Source organism: Myotis daubentonii, chromosome 5 (genome assembly GCF_963259705.1).
Source record: "Myotis daubentonii chromosome 5, mMyoDau2.1, whole genome shotgun sequence".
In the NCBI taxonomy this organism is placed as follows: Eukaryota; Metazoa; Chordata; class Mammalia; order Chiroptera; family Vespertilionidae; genus Myotis; species Myotis daubentonii.
The window spans coordinates 1,005,321-1,023,500 of NC_081844.1; the positions used below are offsets into that span (position 1 = coordinate 1,005,321).

At 59.7% G+C, this 18,180-nt stretch overlaps 1 protein-coding gene across 40 annotated transcripts in view; it reads left to right on the forward strand.

The window, feature by feature from the left end:
- The window catches only part of ANK2 (ankyrin 2), a 362,059-nt gene that overhangs the window by 220,929 nt on the left and 122,950 nt on the right, over positions 1 to 18,180 (forward strand). For all 40 annotated transcript variants that reach the window (XM_059695513.1, XM_059695517.1, XM_059695506.1 and 37 more), the window contains 3 exons: positions 2,609 to 2,710; positions 13,758 to 13,856; positions 15,493 to 15,591. In XM_059695513.1, the coding sequence (XP_059551496.1) occupies positions 2,609 to 2,710; positions 13,758 to 13,856; positions 15,493 to 15,591 (300 nt within the window). The remainder of the gene's footprint in view (positions 1 to 2,608; positions 2,711 to 13,757; positions 13,857 to 15,492; positions 15,592 to 18,180) is intronic.

The following is an 18,180-nucleotide window of genomic DNA, read 5'->3' on the forward strand; positions in this document are numbered from 1 at the left end:
GATGACGGTGGTCCCCGCGGAGTCGCGACCGTGTCTTTGAGCGAACGGATGGGTCCGGAGCGGCCAGAGCTGCCGGAGTCGAGGCCGGGAGCCGGGAGAGCGTTCTGATGAAGTTTACGTGTTGCCGACGTCGCCGTTATTCTAAACGTCTGGGTTGATTTTTTCCCCTCTTTTCCTACCTCGGTTATGACTGAGATACTGGGCGGCTCCTGGGTTCCAGGGAAACAACCGCCCAGTAAACACGTCCTGCCCTTAGCCCCGGAGTCGGGTCGTCTGCCCGGTGCTCTCGCGTCATCGGGGAGACTCAGAAAGCCGGCTCTCCGGGCAGAAGCGACGGGTGAAAACGCGGGGAGATGGTTAGGTTTGCGCCTTCGCTGGGCTGATAAGGGTGGGAAGCCCGACGGGGCCCGTCTAGCAAAACACACGCTGGTAGGAAGGGTGTGCCGCTGTCCTTTCCGAAAACTGCTGGTCGTCACGTCCGGTCCCCGCCCCCCCCCCCCCCCCCCGCCCCGCCAGGTTTATACGAGGAGGAACGTGTTTTTTCAGAAATAAAAGACGTTCAGCAGCTTCCTGTGAAGGCGGTGTGAGCTTCACACCCGCGTCCATGTCTCTGTGACACTCATCATTTCTTTAAAAAATGGCTCCTCGGTCCTGGGCGGTGGCTCAGCCGTTAGAGCGTCGGCCCTTCATTCCCTGGCCCAGGGCAGGGCGCGTGCGGGAGGCAACCAGCTGATGTGTCTCTCCCACATCAGTGTTTCTCTCCCTCCCTCCCTCCTCTCTCTAAAAGTCAATGGAAAAAGTATCTCCAGGTGAAGGTTCACAAACTAATAACCCTCCAGTTTCCCACCCCATTTAATTCCTGCCCAGGGCCCTCGAGGGCGCCGCCGTGGGGAGAGGCGTGGCTCCCCGACTGCACACACACACACACACACACACACACGCACACACACACACACACACACCTGTGTCCGCCTGCGGGGTGTTAGGACGTGCTCTGTTTTTCTACCATCAGGTACCGCGGGCAGGACTAGGTTGGGAAGAACTTAGAGGGAATTTTCTTTCTCGGGTCCGTGGGGGGGCGGGCGCCATGCCCCCACCTGTGGCGCCTGAACCTGTGGGCTCCTGTGAGACCCCGTCGCAGTCAGAACCCTGGGCAGCAGGGCCACTGGGCGGGGACGCCGGGCAGCACAGCGGGGGAGGCCGGGGGACGTGTGTCTGTGACTCCCCGGGGCCTCAGTTTCCCCGTCCGGCACTTCCTGTGGGCACCGCCCGGGGGGTGGGGTAGACGCCGTCTCATGTGAAAGCACGTTCCCTCCGGACCCGTAGCTTTGAACGTCTTCCTGTGCGTCCGCGGGAAGCACGCGGGGAGGCCGCTGTGTCTCGCCACCGCCCCGGTCCTCCCCTCTCTGTGGCTGGAGGCCGGCAGCCCGAGGGGTCACCCCGAGCCCCTCAGAGCTGTAATCAGACTGACCGTGCGGGCCGCGGGCGCCTGTGTCCTGCAGACCGTCACCACCGAGGCATCCGTCCTGCAGCCTCACTTCAGTCTTGTTCTGGGATCTGTGTTCCGGGACCATCTGCTCGCCTTTGCACTTGCGATGTGCATTTATAGTGCGTTTCCTCGCTTTGGGGAAACTGAGTCTCTCAGCGGGTTCTAGAAGAATCCGGCCGACGGGGAGGCCTGTACGGGGATCAGCCGCTGCGTGTGCTCTGGGCCCGGCCCCTGGGACACCGGGAGGGACATTCTGGTGAAAAGCCCTCGGCTGGCGGCACCGTGACCTGCTTCTACTTGGTAGACATTTGACTCAGAACAGGGAAAAGCAGTTGGAAAACTTGTGATTTGCAACAGCAAAAGCCGTCCTGCATGCCACCAAGGCCCTGGAGAAGGCTCTGAGCGGTCCCTTGGGTGCACCTGGGAGTCCGGGAGCCCCTCAGACACCCGGCCCCCTCACCCTGCACAGCGGGGTCTCCCGTGAGTCCTCCCCCCGGGGGGGCAGGTGCTCCCCCGTCTCTGCCTGTTTGTTTGCGTTGTTGAGTGTGTAGAGGCCACGGAGCGGCCTGGGCCTGGTTCCTGGCTCCCATCTGACCTGAATTTCCGCGCAGAGAGACACCTGACTGGGTGATGGAGCGGGCGCGCTGACCTCCCACCCCCGGGAAGGCATCTGGGAGAGTCTGTCTCCGCAGGTTGCCTCTCCAGTGTGCGGGCGGCGGTCGAGGCACGGGTGGTGGGTGAGGCCTCTGCTCAGCAGGTGCCGCGATGGGCGCGAATACGTGAGCCTGGGGCGCGACGGTGTCACACACGCCCATGAACCGGCATCTCACAGGTGGTGTCCGGGTGACTTGCCTCTGATGCTCCGAGGCTAGGGAACACGCTGAACCATGTTATTCCAGGAATACTGGGAACCCCCAGGAATACCGGGGACCCCCAGGAATACCGGGGACCCCCAGGAATACCGGGGACCCCCAGGAATACCGGGAAGGTCCCGCCCCACGCAGGGCCCCTGCTCCGTGCTGGGAACGGGGCAGAGACGGGCAGGGAGGCCTCCACGTGCGGGGCCTTTGGTTGTGGATCTGGTCAGCGACTCACCAGGGTCCTCTCCTTCTCCCGCAGTCGGACAGCAATGCCAGCTTCCTGCGCGCGGCCCGCGCGGGCAACCTGGACAAGGTGATGGAGTTCCTGAAGGGCGGTGTGGACATCAACACCTGCAACCAGGTAGGCGCTTGGGGGAGCGGGCCTGGGACACGCCGTGGACTGAGTTTCCTGTGGGGGACCCAGGGCTGTGCAGGCCGCGCCCTCCCCCCCTCTCCCAGCCAACGTCTGCGGCCTCAGACGCGTGTGTCTAGGGCCGAGGCTGCCGGGATAGGAGGTCGGGAGTGGCCGTCGGCGGTCAGTCCGTCTGCGGCCGGATACGGCCTGTTGTTCTCCTTCCATCAGCGCCAGCCAGTCCCCAGGCCCGGCGGCTTTTCTCCTCGCCGCAGGCCTGCACGCCCGGTCGCGCTGCTGCAGGCGGGGACAGGGAAGTAAGAGGATAAAATGAGGAAGTCCCTCCCCCTGATTTGTTTCAGAACATGGGTTAGGGCGGGAGAGGCTGAAACCACTGGCTGAAATGACGTGTCTGAAATCTGTCCGTCACGTGCCCTCGACGGGGCTTTAGGCAAAGTCTCCGTGTGGGCTGCAGGGACGCGGAGGGCTCTGTGCTGATGTGGACCGAGGCTCTCCTGCCGGGAAGTTACGGGTCTGGTGCGCTCCAGTGCTCGGGGGTGCGCTGAGCGTGGGTGGCACGCTGGCACGTGCATGTGTGTGCGTGTGTGTGTGCGTGTGCACGCCTGTGTGTGCCTGTGTATACGTGTGCCTCTGTGTGCGCATGCGTGTACCTATGTGTGATGTATGCATGTGCATGTGTGTGATGTGTGTGTCTCTGTATGTGTGTGTGCCTGTGTGTGATGTGTGTGTGCGTGTATATGTGTGTCTCTGTACGTGTGAGCATGTGTGTGCCTGTGTGTGATGTGTGCATGTATGTGTGATGTCTGTGTGCCTGTGTGTGTGTGTGTGCCTCTGTGTGTATGTGTGAACATGTGTGCACACGCTTGGCAGAGCTGCTGGGGAGGGACAGTCCTGGCGGATTCCGAGTGAACAGGAGCCGGTCTTCTCTGACTTACCCTGTGGCACACACAAGCCCCGTCACTGGTCCTGGGGTCACTCCCGTGGGGCCGAGGGGGCAGGGAGCTGGCGAGAGCCCCGGGGGACGCTCAGCCTCCGCTGCTGGCCGGCTGGGAGCCGCCATGTCCGTGGTCTCGGCCACGCTTTGGTTTCCGCGTGGGTGAGGCCAGACCCTGGATCTCACCCGCTCAGCACTGGCCCGGAACCGGCCCACGTCCTTTGTCCCAAACATACGACCATGTCCTGTGTCTGCCCCTCTTAATCATCTGACTTCCCACCTCGAATCCGATCGGCTCTGTTTTCAGGGTCCTTTTGAACAAATAATTTAAACTTTGGGTACTAATTAGTTACTTAATAGAGAAAGAATATCCGAGTCCCCTGTGGGCGTATGAACTACTTCCACACACGCCTGGGGGATGGAGAATGAGAGAGTTTATAATTTTCACACGTTAGCTTGGATTTTTTAAAAGTAGATTAAAAACATCCCCCCAGTTTTAATGTTAATTCATTAACTGTCTCAATTTGCTAGAGAGTAGACAACGAAGCCATCAGTTCATTTAGGTAGAAATTATTCTAAAAACGCCAACAGGAACCCAGGGAAGATAACATTCACCTCAGTCACACCCAGTCCCCTTCACCCCCAAGTATAATCGTAGGAAAGATCTCAGGGTGTTTTTAGAAAAAACAATTTCTCAGCAGAAAAGACTCAGTTTGCTTTATGACCAACAACGTCCTGATTCCTCAGAGGTTGTGAGCGGCCTGACATAATGTCCTTGCCGTGGCCACAGTCGCCAGCGTGTTCCAGGAGAGAATGCGCGCGTGTGTGTGAGAAGGTAGCATGACGTCATGCAACCACACGCAACGGAGACCAGAGGCTCCAGTCCAAGCTCCTTCTCCACTTTCACAGAGTCATTGCAACCCAGAAAGTGACCTTTTTCAAAAAAATACATATTTTTATTGATTTTTATTGAGAAAGGGAGAGGGAGAGAGAGAGAAGCATCAAAGATGGGAGAGAATCATGGATCGGCTGAGTTCTGCATGACCCACACTGGGGATTGGCCGACAACCTGGGCATGTGCCCTTGACTGGAATCAAACCCGGGACCCTTCAGTCTGCAGGCTGACGCTCTACCCACTGAGCCACGCCAGCCAGGGCCCAGAGTGCTGGAGATGAGAAGGTCACTCCCCCCTCCCCGGTGCATGTAGATTAGGTATGAAACGTGAGAAAGGACTTCCCGTGGGATGCATGTCATGGCCGTTGTTACTGTTCATGACTCGCCAAGAACCAACAAGGGAAATGGGCCTCCACCCAGAACAGGAGGCTGCCCCCCCCCGCCACCTGGTTCCGGTCAGAAGTGAACGTGTCGGCCGGGCGTGGTCCTTGCTTGTCGCTGTGCAGGAACATACGTGAAGAAGGAGCAGGGAACCGAGTGACTCATGTTGGCGAATTCGCTGCCGTGTAGCAGCTGTCTGCCGAGGGCTTTGCACGTGACCTTTCTGCAGAGACCAACGCAGGGCGGGCCCCATCCGCCCGGGTTCACAGCGCGGACTCCCAGCCCGTGAGCATGAAGTGTCCCCGGGGTCATGACCCTGTCCGCTCCCCTGCCCACGCCTCCTCCCGCCGGAGAGCACGTCCCCTGAGATGCTCGGGTCTGCCTTTCAGAGTGTACAGCGGGCGCCTCCGCTATGTTCAGGCTCCAACCTCATGTTTTAATGTGTTTTTCTACTGATTTCAGAGAGGAAGGGAGAGGGGGAGAGAGAGGAACACCCATGATGGGAGAGTCATGGATCGGCTGCCTCCGGCACGCCCCGCACTGGGGATCGAGCCTATAACCTGAGCATGAGCCCCGACCGGGAATCGAACCGTGACATCCTGGTTCATAGGTCGACGCTCAACCACTGAGCCATGCTGGCCAGCGCGCTCCATCTCATTTCTAATCTCCCATTGCTCATCTAAAACTAACTTGATTCACCATTAGCTGAGCGTGCTGGGTGGTTGAAGAGACTTTTAGGCCAGAGAGCGCCCCACCAGGACTGCTCCAGCCCCCAAATCCATGACCGAACAGGAAATATTTCCCGAAAAGCAATGAGACAGCTCTCGGCGAAAGGATGGCTACTTTTAACCAAGTGCAGGCTCAGAGCTCACTGGGCACATGGAGGAGAAGGAAAGTCGCTCTGTTGTGCTGGTGAGCCCGAGATTGTGGGGGGCACACACCCGGGTCGCCCTGTATCACGCGGTGTTTCTCAGTGAAGGCAGGCGGCGCACCAGCTCCCCCAGAATGCGCCTGCATGGGTGCGCCGAGTTTCCTAGACTGAAATGTGGGGGAACGTGTTTTTCTTTATAAAATTGCCTCATAGCGACTCAGAATTTTGAAAGTGAATCCAAAATTACCATTTGGTTTCGAATCACTTAATGTTTATGGGGAAAATGCATACATCTGGTGCAAGATGATACCGCTGAACAAAAAACTTCACGTTTTCATTTTCCTTTCCCAAATGGTTACAAATCTGCTAAGTGTTATTTTCCTGAAAAGACTAAGCTAGTAACTTATGTGTCTTATTAGCTCACTAGAGGCCCAGTGCATGAAATTCCTGCCCTGGGGGGGGGTGTCCCTCAGCCCAGCCTGCATCCTCTCCAATCTGGGACCCCTCAGGGGGATGTCCAACTGCCAGTTTAGGCCCTATCCCATAGTCGGACATCCCTCTCACAATCCAGGACTGCTGGCTCCCAACCGCTCGCCTGCCTGCCTGCCTGATTGCCCCTAACCGCTTCTGCCTGCCAGCCTGATCACTCCCTAACCACTCCCCTGCCGGCCTGATCGCCCCCACTGCCCTCCCCTGCCGGCCTGATCGCCCCCACTGCCCTCCCCTGCTGGCCTGGTTGCCCCCAACTGCCCTCCCCTGCCAGCCATCTTTTGACCACATGAGGGTGACCATTTTGTGTGAGGGTGTGGCAGTCAATTTGCATATTACCTCTTTGTTATATAGGATTTCTTTCAGAAAAGAGGATGAATGTTTGCATTTGCTCCGTTTCTGAGTCTCATGTATACATGTCCTTCTCTTAGGTATTCAGTGGTCGTTCCTAATCTAAGGGTGTCACAGCGAGGTTAGCATCCAGCCGTGACAGACGGACCCTGTACCCTTCTCACAGACAGTTGGCTGCAAGTTGACAATAAGCCAGTGACAGGTCACCACAGCCCCTCACGCCCGTCCGTTCAGTACGTAGATTGTGCTCCCTGTGGGAGGACGCACTGGGTCCGCAGCGACTCCGTGTGGAGGCGTCTCTCATCGCATGGACCTGTCCCGGGTCTGACAGAAAGGCTCGCAGTCCTCCAGGTGTCCTGGTTCCCGGCCTGACCTTGCCCTGCGGCTGTGCAGGGGCAGAACGGTCGGTCAGGCCCTGCTTTTCTGTCTCAGAGACGGACGGCCAGGCCCATGCGCCATTTCCCAGGAACATGGATCCCCCTGAATAGGAGGGGCGCCTGCAGTGGCTTGATCACCTGCTCACAGCCGTGACCTGGAGCTCAGGGCATGTCTGGAGCCCAGGTCCCAACCTTGTCCCTCCCCAGCTGTGTGCCCCGGGCAGCCGGCTCCTCCGGACACGGTGTGCTCAGTGGTGGGAAGTGCAACACTGAGGTCAGGGGTTGTGCGGGATTACATTAGATTCTGCCAAATGCCCAGCGGAGCGGGAGTTCAGCCAGTGGTAGCAGGTGACGATCCTCGCAGTAATGCCGCATTTTCACGTGGCTCCTGACCGGCTTAGCACGTCGCTGAAATGCACCAACAAGTTCCTCTCATGCATGCCAGTCCCTCCCACCCCCACGTGAGGGCCAGCCCCCTTCCTGCCCCAGTGCCCTGTGTGCCCGTGGGAGCTGGGCTGTGCTGGGAAGCGGCGGGTCCAGGAAAGGCGGGACTGTGGGTGAGGGCGGGCAGTGAGGGGACACGCTGGTGGGCGCTGCAGGTCCATACAGTTCCTCTGCTTTGTCAGTGGAATCTGAGTCAAGGGCATGAGCTGAGAAGATGGAGGGGTGATGGGCAGGAGAGAAGGTGTGAGGGAGCCATCTGGGGGGTGGGGAGTGCTGGGCTACAGAGCAGGAACGGCAGGTGGTGCAGGGCCCCGCGGAGCACGCCGGCTGGCTCACGGGTTCTTCTGTGGCCACGTGCGGGCATCGGGCTGGAGTCAGTTCTGTGCAGCCGGGACTCTGAGTTAGCAATGCCGCCCGAGGGTACCTGCACGGGCCCGGGGAGGGAGCGAAGGTGATGTTCATGCGGGGAATTCCTGCCCAGTGAGGGGCTGTGCACGGGGACCAGGAGGGAGTGGACACGGGGGCGGGAGAGGGGCTGTGCACGGGGACCAGGAGGGAGTGGACACGGGGGCGGGTGAGGGGCTGTGCACGGGAACCAGAAGGGAGTGGACGACAGGGGCGGGTGAGGGGCTGTGCACGGGGACCAGGAGGGAGTGGACCCGGGGGCGGGTGAGGGGCTGTGCACGGGGACCAGGAGGGAGTGGACCCGGGGGCGGGTGAGGGGCTGTGCACGGGGACCAGGAGGGAGTGGACCCGGGGGCGGGTGAGGGGCTGTGCACGGGGACCAGGAGGGAGTGGACCCGGGGGCAGGAGAGGGGCTGTGCACGGGGACCAGGAGGGAGTGGACACGGGGGCGGGTGAGGGGCTGTGCACGGGGACCAGGAGGGAGTGGACACGGGGGCGGGTGAGGGGCTGTGCACGGGAACCAGAAGGGAGTGGACACAGGGGCGGGTGAGGGGCTGTGCACGGGAACCAGAAGGGAGTGGACGACAGGGGCGGGTGAGGGGCTGTGCACGGGAACCAGAAGGGAGTGGACGACAGGGGCGGGTGAGGGGCTGTGCACGGGAACCAGAAGGGAGTGGACGACAGGGGCGGGTGAGGGGCTGTGCACGGGAACCAGAAGGGAGTGGACGACAGGGGCGGGTGAGGGGCTGTGCACGGGAACCAGAAGGGAGTGGACGACAGGGGCGGGTGAGGGGCTGTGCACGGGGACCAGGAGGGAGTGGACACAGGGGCGGGTGAGGGGCTGTGCACGGGGACCAGGAGGGAGTGGACCCGGGGGCGGGTGAGGGGCTGTGCACGGGAACCAGAAGGGAGTGGACGACAGGGGCGGGTGAGGGGCTGTGCACGGGAACCAGAAGGGAGTGGACGACAGGGGCGGGTGAGGGGCTGTGCACGGGAACCAGAAGGGAGTGGACGACAGGGGCGGGTGAGGGGCTGTGCACGGGAACCAGAAGGGAGTGGACACAGGGGCGGGTGAGGGGCTGTGCACGGGGACCAGGAGGGAGTGGACCCGGGGGCGGGTGAGGGGCTGTGCACGGGGACCAGGAGGGAGTGGACCCGGGGGCAGGAGAGGGGCTGTGCACGGGGACCAGGAGGGAGTGGACACGGGGGCGGGTGAGGGGCTGTGCACGGGGACCAGGAGGGAGTGGACACGGGGGCGGGTGAGGGGCTGTGCACGGGAACCAGAAGGGAGTGGACACAGGGGCGGGTGAGGGGCTGTGCACGGGAACCAGAAGGGAGTGGACGACAGGGGCGGGTGAGGGGCTGTGCACGGGAACCAGAAGGGAGTGGACGACAGGGGCGGGTGAGGGGCTGTGCACGGGAACCAGAAGGGAGTGGACGACAGGGGCGGGTGAGGGGCTGTGCACGGGAACCAGAAGGGAGTGGACGACAGGGGCGGGTGAGGGGCTGTGCACGGGAACCAGAAGGGAGTGGACGACAGGGGCGGGTGAGGGGCTGTGCACGGGGACCAGGAGGGAGTGGACACAGGGGCGGGTGAGGGGCTGTGCACGGGGACCAGGAGGGAGTGGACCCGGGGGCGGGTGAGGGGCTGTGCACGGGAACCAGAAGGGAGTGGACGACAGGGGCGGGTGAGGGGCTGTGCACGGGAACCAGAAGGGAGTGGACGACAGGGGCGGGTGAGGGGCTGTGCACGGGAACCAGAAGGGAGTGGACGACAGGGGCGGGTGAGGGGCTGTGCACGGGAACCAGAAGGGAGTGGACACAGGGGCGGGTGAGGGGCTGTGCACGGGGACCAGGAGGGAGTGGACCCGGGGGCGGGTGAGGGGCTGTGCACGGGGACCAGGAGGGAGTGGACCCGGGGGCAGGAGAGGGGCTGTGCACGGGGACCAGGAGGGAGTGGACACGGGGGCGGGTGAGGGGCTGTGCACGGGGACCAGGAGGGAGTGGACACGGGGGCGGGTGAGGGGCTGTGCACGGGAACCAGAAGGGAGTGGACACAGGGGCGGGTGAGGGGCTGTGCACGGGGACCAGGAGGGAGTGGACACGGGGACGGGTGAGGGGCTGTGCACGGGGACCAGGAGGGAGTGGACCCGGGGGCAGGTGAGGGGCTGTGCACGGGGACCAGGAGGGAGTGGACGACAGGGGCGGGTGAGGGGCTGTGCACGGGGACCAGGAGGGAGTGGACACGGGGGCGGGTGAGGGGCTGTGCACGGGGACCAGGAGGTTGGCAGGAAAGTGAGTGGTGGTGGAGGGTCGCTGCTGGGAGCTGAGGGCCTGGAGGGAGGCGCTGTCCCTGAGTGACGAGGTCTCGACTCCCACGATGGAAGCGAGTGGACGAGGCAGGAGGGGGAAGGGCCATCGGCTGAGAGGCAGGGGCCTGACGGTCGAGATTCGGGGGAACCACCAGCCACATGTTGGAGGAAGGGCCGCGAGCCAGACCCTGAAACTTTCCAGGGCTGGGGTGAGGCTGATGCCGCCTGGGGCTCAGGGAACATCATCGACAGGAAGGGCTCTTCTCTGCCCCTCGCCACTCCGCCTATTTGCATCCGCACGCGTCTGAGAGGGGAGTGAGTTCAGGAACTCCAAGCCGGCACCGCCCCCCCCACATCCCCCCCCCCCCGTCCCGCCCCACCGGGAGAAGCTGGAGAGCAGCCGCTGTTACTACTTGACCCGAAAGGACATCTCCTTTCCCCAAGGAGCCCTCACATCCTGGGTGTTGCCTAAACTTCCTTAGTGTTTATGCAGCCCAGAGCACGCACACACATGCACAGATTTACACATACACACACAGGCACGAATGCACACACAGGTACACATGCACACAGATGCACACATACACACAGGCGCACACACATGCACACACCAGAGATGCACACATAAGTGCACAGACATTCACACTTAAACACACAGACACAGGTGTGTGCATGCAGGTACACACATAAACACAGACACATGTGCACAGAGATGCCACATAAACACGCAGGCACACAGGCACACATCAGAGATGCACACATAAATGCACAGACACATGTGCACACAGACACACGTGCACACTTAAACACACAGACACAGGCGTGTGTGCACAGATACACACATAAACAGACGTGTGCACACACAGAGATGACACATAAACACAGACTTGCACACGCAGTTATGCACGCGTAAACACAGAGGCGTGTGTGTGCGTGTGTGTGAAAGTCCAACAGAAAACAAACCAGAAGCTCCTGCCCCGGGTGCGCCCTTTTCCTCCGCTCGGTGTCCTGGGTAGAGACGCGCGGACGGGCATGCGCCTCTGCCTGGCGTGGTGACCTGCTTCTGCCTCACGACCAACAGTGTGGACACAGGTCCCAGCCGTTGGTCACCACTCACTCCCGTCCCTCCGGCCTTGTTCGGGTTTGGACGAGCTTCGCTCTCCTCCCCAGGCCAACTCACCGCCAGTCAAGGCCGCGCTGTGTCCGCGGGGTTCCAGGATGGAAGCATTTGCTGGGACTGGACGGAGGGACGGTGGCCTCCGCGGTGCGGGGCGCGCAGGCCCCGGGCGGACGCACGCGGTGGCACTGCGAGGCGGTCCTGTGCCACCGTTTCCTGATGAAATGGCCATCGCGCCACCACCTGCCCAGCCTCGCGGGGAAGATGTGTCAGTGGGCGGAGGCTTAGCAAGTACCTCATTACAAACTGTTGTTTGGGAATGAAGAAAGCTGTGGCCACGGGAGGAGACTCACTAATAAAACGTGTCCTCGTGGCCACCGTGGCTTGGTTCACTTGGTTAAATCAGAAGCCCACGGGAACCAGCCAGAGACCCCGAGACCCAGTTCAGTGGTGTCGGGTGGCCGTGACACGTGGTGCCTTGCGGTTCCCGGTCCGCAGAAAGCGGAGTAAACCCTGGCTCCCGTCGCAGCGCGAGTGAGCTCCGAGCTCCGAGCGGCCACCACGGGGAGGCGGGCGGGTGCGGGTGCGGGCGGCTGGTTGGTGTCGGGGCGGGACCTGGACTCAGGCGGTGCCCACAGGTCGTTTGTGGTTTGCGTTGGCTTTTTCCCTCCATCGTGTAGCTGAGTCCTCACCAATGTCACAGATGCCGATGGCGCAGTGACGCCACCAACAGCGTCTCATAATGACCTGCGTCTACCTGTGGGCGTGGCCCCAGAGACCTCGGCCTGCCGGTCGGTGACCCAGAGGGAGGGAGGGTGGTGTCAGGGGCCGAGCTTCACCCTCCTGTTACCGTTTGGTGTGGATTTGCTCTGCGTCTCCTGGTATTTCCCAGAAACGCCTGTATTTCACCCGCCTCCTCCCGATAGTTATGTCAGCATAATGAAGGCAGTTCTGTGAGGTGGTTGGGCTTTTCTCAAATGCACAAGACAGACGGGTGGGCCCTGCGCTCGGCACGTAGGGTTTACGGAGACAAGTGTCCGCCAGGGGCCAGGTGCCTGCCGGGAGTTTAAGGACCAGGTGGTACTTGCTCATCTAAGAGCTCAATGAATATCTGCTGGTTGTTTCAAAGGACTTGGGTTCGTACTGTTCTGTTATGTTAACCTCCAGGGGCCAGTGCCAGGGCTGGGCTCCCGTTTACGGCCCGCGTAAGCGTTAGTGCAACCCTATCAGCTCCTCCGAGTCAGAGCACCGTGTTAGGCCAAGAAGACAAACAAATCACTTTGTTTTTGAGCCAAATATAAAAGCCAGGAGAAAACTGCCGGGTTCTTGTTCTGGCATTTAGAAGGGTTCTGGAATCCGGAGAAAGGCTGTGCGTAGATTAAATAGGAGTCCAGAGACGAAATATAATTTTGAACGGTATTTGGGGGTCAGAGGAGCCTAGTTTAAAGGAAACTAAGATCTCCTCGTCTCAGGACCCCATGCTTTTTATTAACACAGATTGTCCTGCAGCGAGGCAGAGATATACACTTCAAAGCGTCAGGGTTTCGTATACAGAGGCATTGTCAGGATGGGGGAATTAGCTTACGGCTGTTCAGGGGTTTGGCCAGTAGGAGGCAGTAACATGTAGATTAAGATGCCCTGAGCGGTCTGGCAGCCAACAATCGATTTAATGCATCCTATTCAGGTTTGGGGAAATGCCCTCAGCCATTCCCCATGCAGCCCTGCTGTCATGCTGGAACTGGCTTCCGGCAGAAAACCATTCCGTGTGAGCCGTGCAACAACCGCAAACAGGGAATTGCCCCAAAGCAGCTTGTCCCCGTGCCTGGTTCTCGGCACACATGAAGACCGCGGGCAGACGTCTGACTCCTCTCACTCGTTGGTGTCGTCCGTGCGTCCCCCATGCTGTGGCGAGACACGGAGTCTTCAGGAATCTGGGGAGAGGGAGCCAGACGTTACAGTGCCATCAGAAACTGTAACATGCATTTAAGTTGAAAAGGAATGACGGGCAAGTCAGCGACAGAGGACAGGCTCAGGGTCCTGTAAGGACAGGATGGGCGTTGCAAGGCTGTGAGCGTCGAAACGGCCCTTTAGCTTCTTTGTCGAGTTTTATGAAAAGGACATTTCTCCCCCAGGTTTATGCAAAGCTGCCCAGGGCTGACGCTTCGTGTCTGGTTGGCCCTGAGTGACACGGAGCTGCTCTCTCTCACTCTCTCTCTCAGTGTGAAAGGATTTGGATGTCTTAGTTTTTTTTAAAAGAAAAGGTTGTTTTCGTGCTGTTGCCGAATCCCCCTTTCTAACAACTGTGCACTTACCTCTCTGCCTCTGGATCAAACCACCGGAACACGGTCTCTGAACTTAGCGGCTTCGAGCTGATGCTCAGAGAGAGCGACCCAACCCGGGGCGGGGATCATGTGCCCCCGTGCACCCCTGCCCACCCTGAGGCCATCTCTTCTCTTGCAGAATGGACTCAACGCCCTCCACCTGGCGGCCAAGGAGGGCCACGTGGGGCTGGTGCAGGAGCTGCTGGGCAGAGGGTCGGCCGTGGACTCCGCCACCAAGGTAGGCGCCCTGCGCGGGGAGCGGCGGACACCGGCCCTTCCCCTGGCGCACACCCCAGGGCCGCTGGGACCCCCGGGTTCTTAAAGGCCGCGCTGCCATCGAACCCCTTCCCGGGCGGCGCGGCCGAGTGTGGGCGACGGCCTTTGGGGAAGTGGCAGGCCTGACGCCGAATCCTTCCCGCGGGCCCGGTTCCCACTAGCTCGGCTTTCTCCTTTGCCGCAGAGACGAGATGACATAATTGTCTGTAGAAACAGGAGCACCTACTTCCCCGAGGTTAACTCATTTACTGTGTAAATTGATGTGGTCGCATCTCAGTGGAAAGAACAGTTTTCATGACATCGTTGTGTCTTGATGTGTCCATCTAACTGGTGAGAGAGGATGCAGAGTCCTTTATGGCCAATGGGAAGGCGCTTGGGGGTCCTGGGCTGAGTTGTCACGGTAACATGAGGTCTTGCCCGGGTGGGTGTGTAAGGAGAGTGGATGTGCGTGTAAGGACGGACGAGTGCAGAGGCTGGGACGAGGGATGTGCCTCTGCTGGGACCTCTGTGAGCCTGGCCACGGGGGAGCATTTCAGAAACAACAGTTATTTTTAAAATGTCACCAGTGGTGACCCGTCTTTGTCCTTAGAAGGTGGAATTTCAATTTGGCAGAAAACAGTAGCCAGTGAGAATCAAGCCTGCTGCCCAGCTGGAGTGTGAGCACGGTGTTGTGGGAGATGCAGAGAGAGGCTGGGGTCGGGTTAGGGTAAGGGTAGGCGTAGGAGGAGGGTCAGGGTATGAATCAGGGAGAGAAAGGGTTAGGGGAGGGGAGAGGGAGGAGACGTGGAGTGTTAGGGTCTGAGACAGGGCGAGCAGTGTGTGGGGATAGGGCCGTGGGAGGGCCAAGGTCAGGGCTAGGCACTCAGGCCTCCATCTGGGGGGTTAGTTTGGACTGTCAGCGCCTCATGCGTTTGTGCCAAAACGCAGAGGGGCCCAGCTCACAGCCTGGTGTATGGGATTCCAGGGGAATTTTAAAGACAAAAGACTCCCTGGCGAACCCAAAGGAGTCAAGGTGTAGTTCCACTTTAGGGGCCTAGAGTTCAGGCCATCACTTTCTTACTTTGGACACAAAGAGAAAATTGGCATTTTTATTAACCTTCCTCTTGACCACGTCAAACACATGTTAAACCGACATTTAGAGCCTGTCATGTTGAAAGTTTTTTTCCTGAGCTGCCATGTCGATGTGATGTATCCGTAAACCAACCCCTCCTTGGCTGCTTATGTTTATCATCAGTTTCCTCCTTCCCGTCCTTGATTGACGTTTTAAAATAAAGGCTCCCTTTGACCCTCGATGCAGCCGTAGCGTTTTAGGTCCAGGACCAGCTCTCCCGTGAAGGTCCTCACTCAGCGAGGCGGCCGAGCCTCTCGGAACCCTGTGCGGACCAATCAGCACCCGTCTGCCCACCGCTCCCCCCTGCCCCACCCCCCTGGGGTGCGGACAGAAGGGAGACGACCCCCCTCCCCCCCTGAGGTTGGCCGTGTGGTGAGGGGTGCAGGTCTGACCACCAGGGACGGCGGCAGCACGGAGCAGGCCGTCGCACTCCCCTTTCTACCACCGGCGGGCGCGGCAACGTTTTCTGTCTGTTTCTTCGACACAGAAGGGGAACACGGCTCTTCACATCGCCTCGCTGGCGGGACAGGCGGAGGTCGTCAAGGTGCTGGTCAAGGAAGGCGCCAACATCAACGCCCAGTCCCAGGTACGCACCCGCCTCCCCTCCGCCGCCAAGGGCTCGAACAGCCCGTGGGATTGGCTGAATGCCTTCGGCCAGCTGCTGGGCAGAAAAACTTACTATAAATACTTCAGGTATTTGTCTGGGCCAAATAAGTTATTTAAATTATCTACTAACAGACACGGGGGCTACTTCCAAACCTTAGCTGTTGTAATTGTGCTGCTATGAACACAGGTGCATACGTCCTTTCTGACGGGTGTTTCTGGTTTCGTGGGATACATTCCTAGAAGTGGGATCACGGGGTCAAATGGCAGTTCCATTTTTAACTTTTTGAGGAAACGCCATCCTGTTCTCCACGGTGGCTGCCCCAGTCTGCATCCCCCCAGCAGTGCGTGAGGGCTCCCTTCTCTCCGCATCCTCGCCAGCGCCTGTCGTTTGCTGATGTGTTGATGGTAGCCGTTCTGACAGGTGTGAGGTGGGACCTCGTTGTTCGGCCAAATGCCTTCTTCACCCAGCGGTGACATTTCCCTGTCTCCCCTTGGTGGATGTAGCAGGAGCCCCCCGTTAACGTAAATCTGACCAGTGCACAGCCCGTCTTCCTTGCCTTTGCCTGCATTACAAAGAGGATAACGTGCCCTCCCCCAATGACAGTGGCGTCTGTGACATGCGAGTTTTCACGCGAGGTCTGTGTGGCTCTAGAAAAGTGTTTTCTCTCCTTCGATTACAAACCTCTCAGAAGATGAACATCCAGGCGCTGCATCCGCCGTCACTTTGGTGCCGTCACCCCCAGCGTGGCCCCGGGAAACCCCCAGAGAGACGGGCACGCGGGAGCCCAGCCTGGTGACTCCCGCAGGGACCCTCGCCTTGGACAGGAAGCGCGTGTTCTCAAGAGGAAGTGAGGACAATTTGGAAAGAATAATCACGGCCTGTCGCGCGATAAGCCGGGCTCCTGCGTACGTGTGTTCCGGGGGGAGGGGCGGACACGCTGCTTTGCCCCCCGCTCTCCTCCTGGAGACTCCGAAGTGTTTATGTGGAGCTCGGGGGACGCAGCGTGATCACCGCCTCCCTCCCGCTCTCTGTCCTTGAAGGGTGTAGCCCCCGGTCACCGGCCACGCCACGGGCTGCTGGCACAGCCAGCCGGTCCCTCGCCATCCGTCCCGTGGGCCGTGAAGGCCCCTGCACAGGGCGCTCTGGTGCCTGTGCTGTTGGTTTGTGGCCGTGTGGGGGTGGCTGTGGTCGCCACAGGCAACAGCTCTGGACCATAAATACCAACGGGCGAACGTTGGGATCGGCCCCGTTTCCTTCGGCGTTGATTATAGGGAGGAACCTGCTGAAATTACGACAACCAGACAGTATCTGTTCTTGCCTTTGTGACAGCAAACCATTTTAAATAACCCCATTCCCCCGACAGCCCGTCCTTTAGTTCAGTACACGCCAGTGTTTTCACGTTATGGAGAGCATGGCACGCTGCAAACCCTTATCCGACGGAAAGCGAGTGAAATGGCGCCGTGTGCAGGGGCCGTGGACTCTGCAGGCGGCGGCGCCGGGCGTGGAGGCCTGGACTGGGACACCTGCTCCGGGAAGGGCCCCAGCGTTCCTCTGGCAACGCGACCCTCTTGCCTCCGAGCCCAGGTTTCCAGCCCAGGCAGCCAGCGTGACCCCTGTGGGCGGCGCCCTCCTCACTGGGCCCCACCTTTTCCTGGCTCCAGGCTGGGCAGGCCTGGGGGCTCCTTCCTCAGCGCCAGGCGGTGCCGACACTGGCCTAGGGGCTGCAGCTTGAGAGGCTGCCCAGGAGGCTGCGAGGGAGACCTGGGCGTAAGGCTCGCCCGACAGGGACTCGAGGCGGCAGGCCTGGCAGTGTGTGCTCACGCGCAGGGGACGGACGCCTGGCGGTGCCGCGGCCCTGGGCTCCGGGCGGCCGCTCCCGGGCGTTAGTGCTGTAACAGCCACACGAAGGGCTGCTGACTTCTCCCCAGACGCCTGTCGAACAAGGCGATACCGTAGATGGACGTTAGGAGACGAAAGGACCTTTCCTTGTCCGGTGTCCAATGCGCTCAATTTAAGACGATGCTGTAGGGCAGTGATGGCCAACCTATGACACGCGTGTCAGAGGTGACACGCGAACTCATTTTTTTGGTTGATTTTTCTTTGTTAAATGGCATTTAAATATATAAAATAAATATCAAAAATATAAGTCTTTGTTTTACTATGGTTGCAAATATCAAAAAATTTCTCTATGTGACAAGGCACCAGAGTTAAGTTAGGGTTTTTCAAAATGCTGACACGCCGAGCTCAAAAGGTTCGCCATCACTGCTCTAGGGAATCCCGACAAATGGCTTCAGACTGAGTCTGTACGGTGGTAAAGCTGTAGAGTGAGAGAAATAAATAATTAAAATGTGGGACGCTTTCCTGGATGCCCGAGTCACTGGCGCAGCCTGGCGGTAGTTGCTGTATCGAAAACCCACATCTTTTTCTGGAATCCTCGCCCCTTTCTAATGCTCACCCGCTTTGATATTTCAGTCCTAGACATTCTTTTCCCAAATCCTTTCCTACCTATAGAATAAAAGCCTAAGTGACCGAACAACCAGCTGACCAGTCGCTAAGATGCTCACTGAC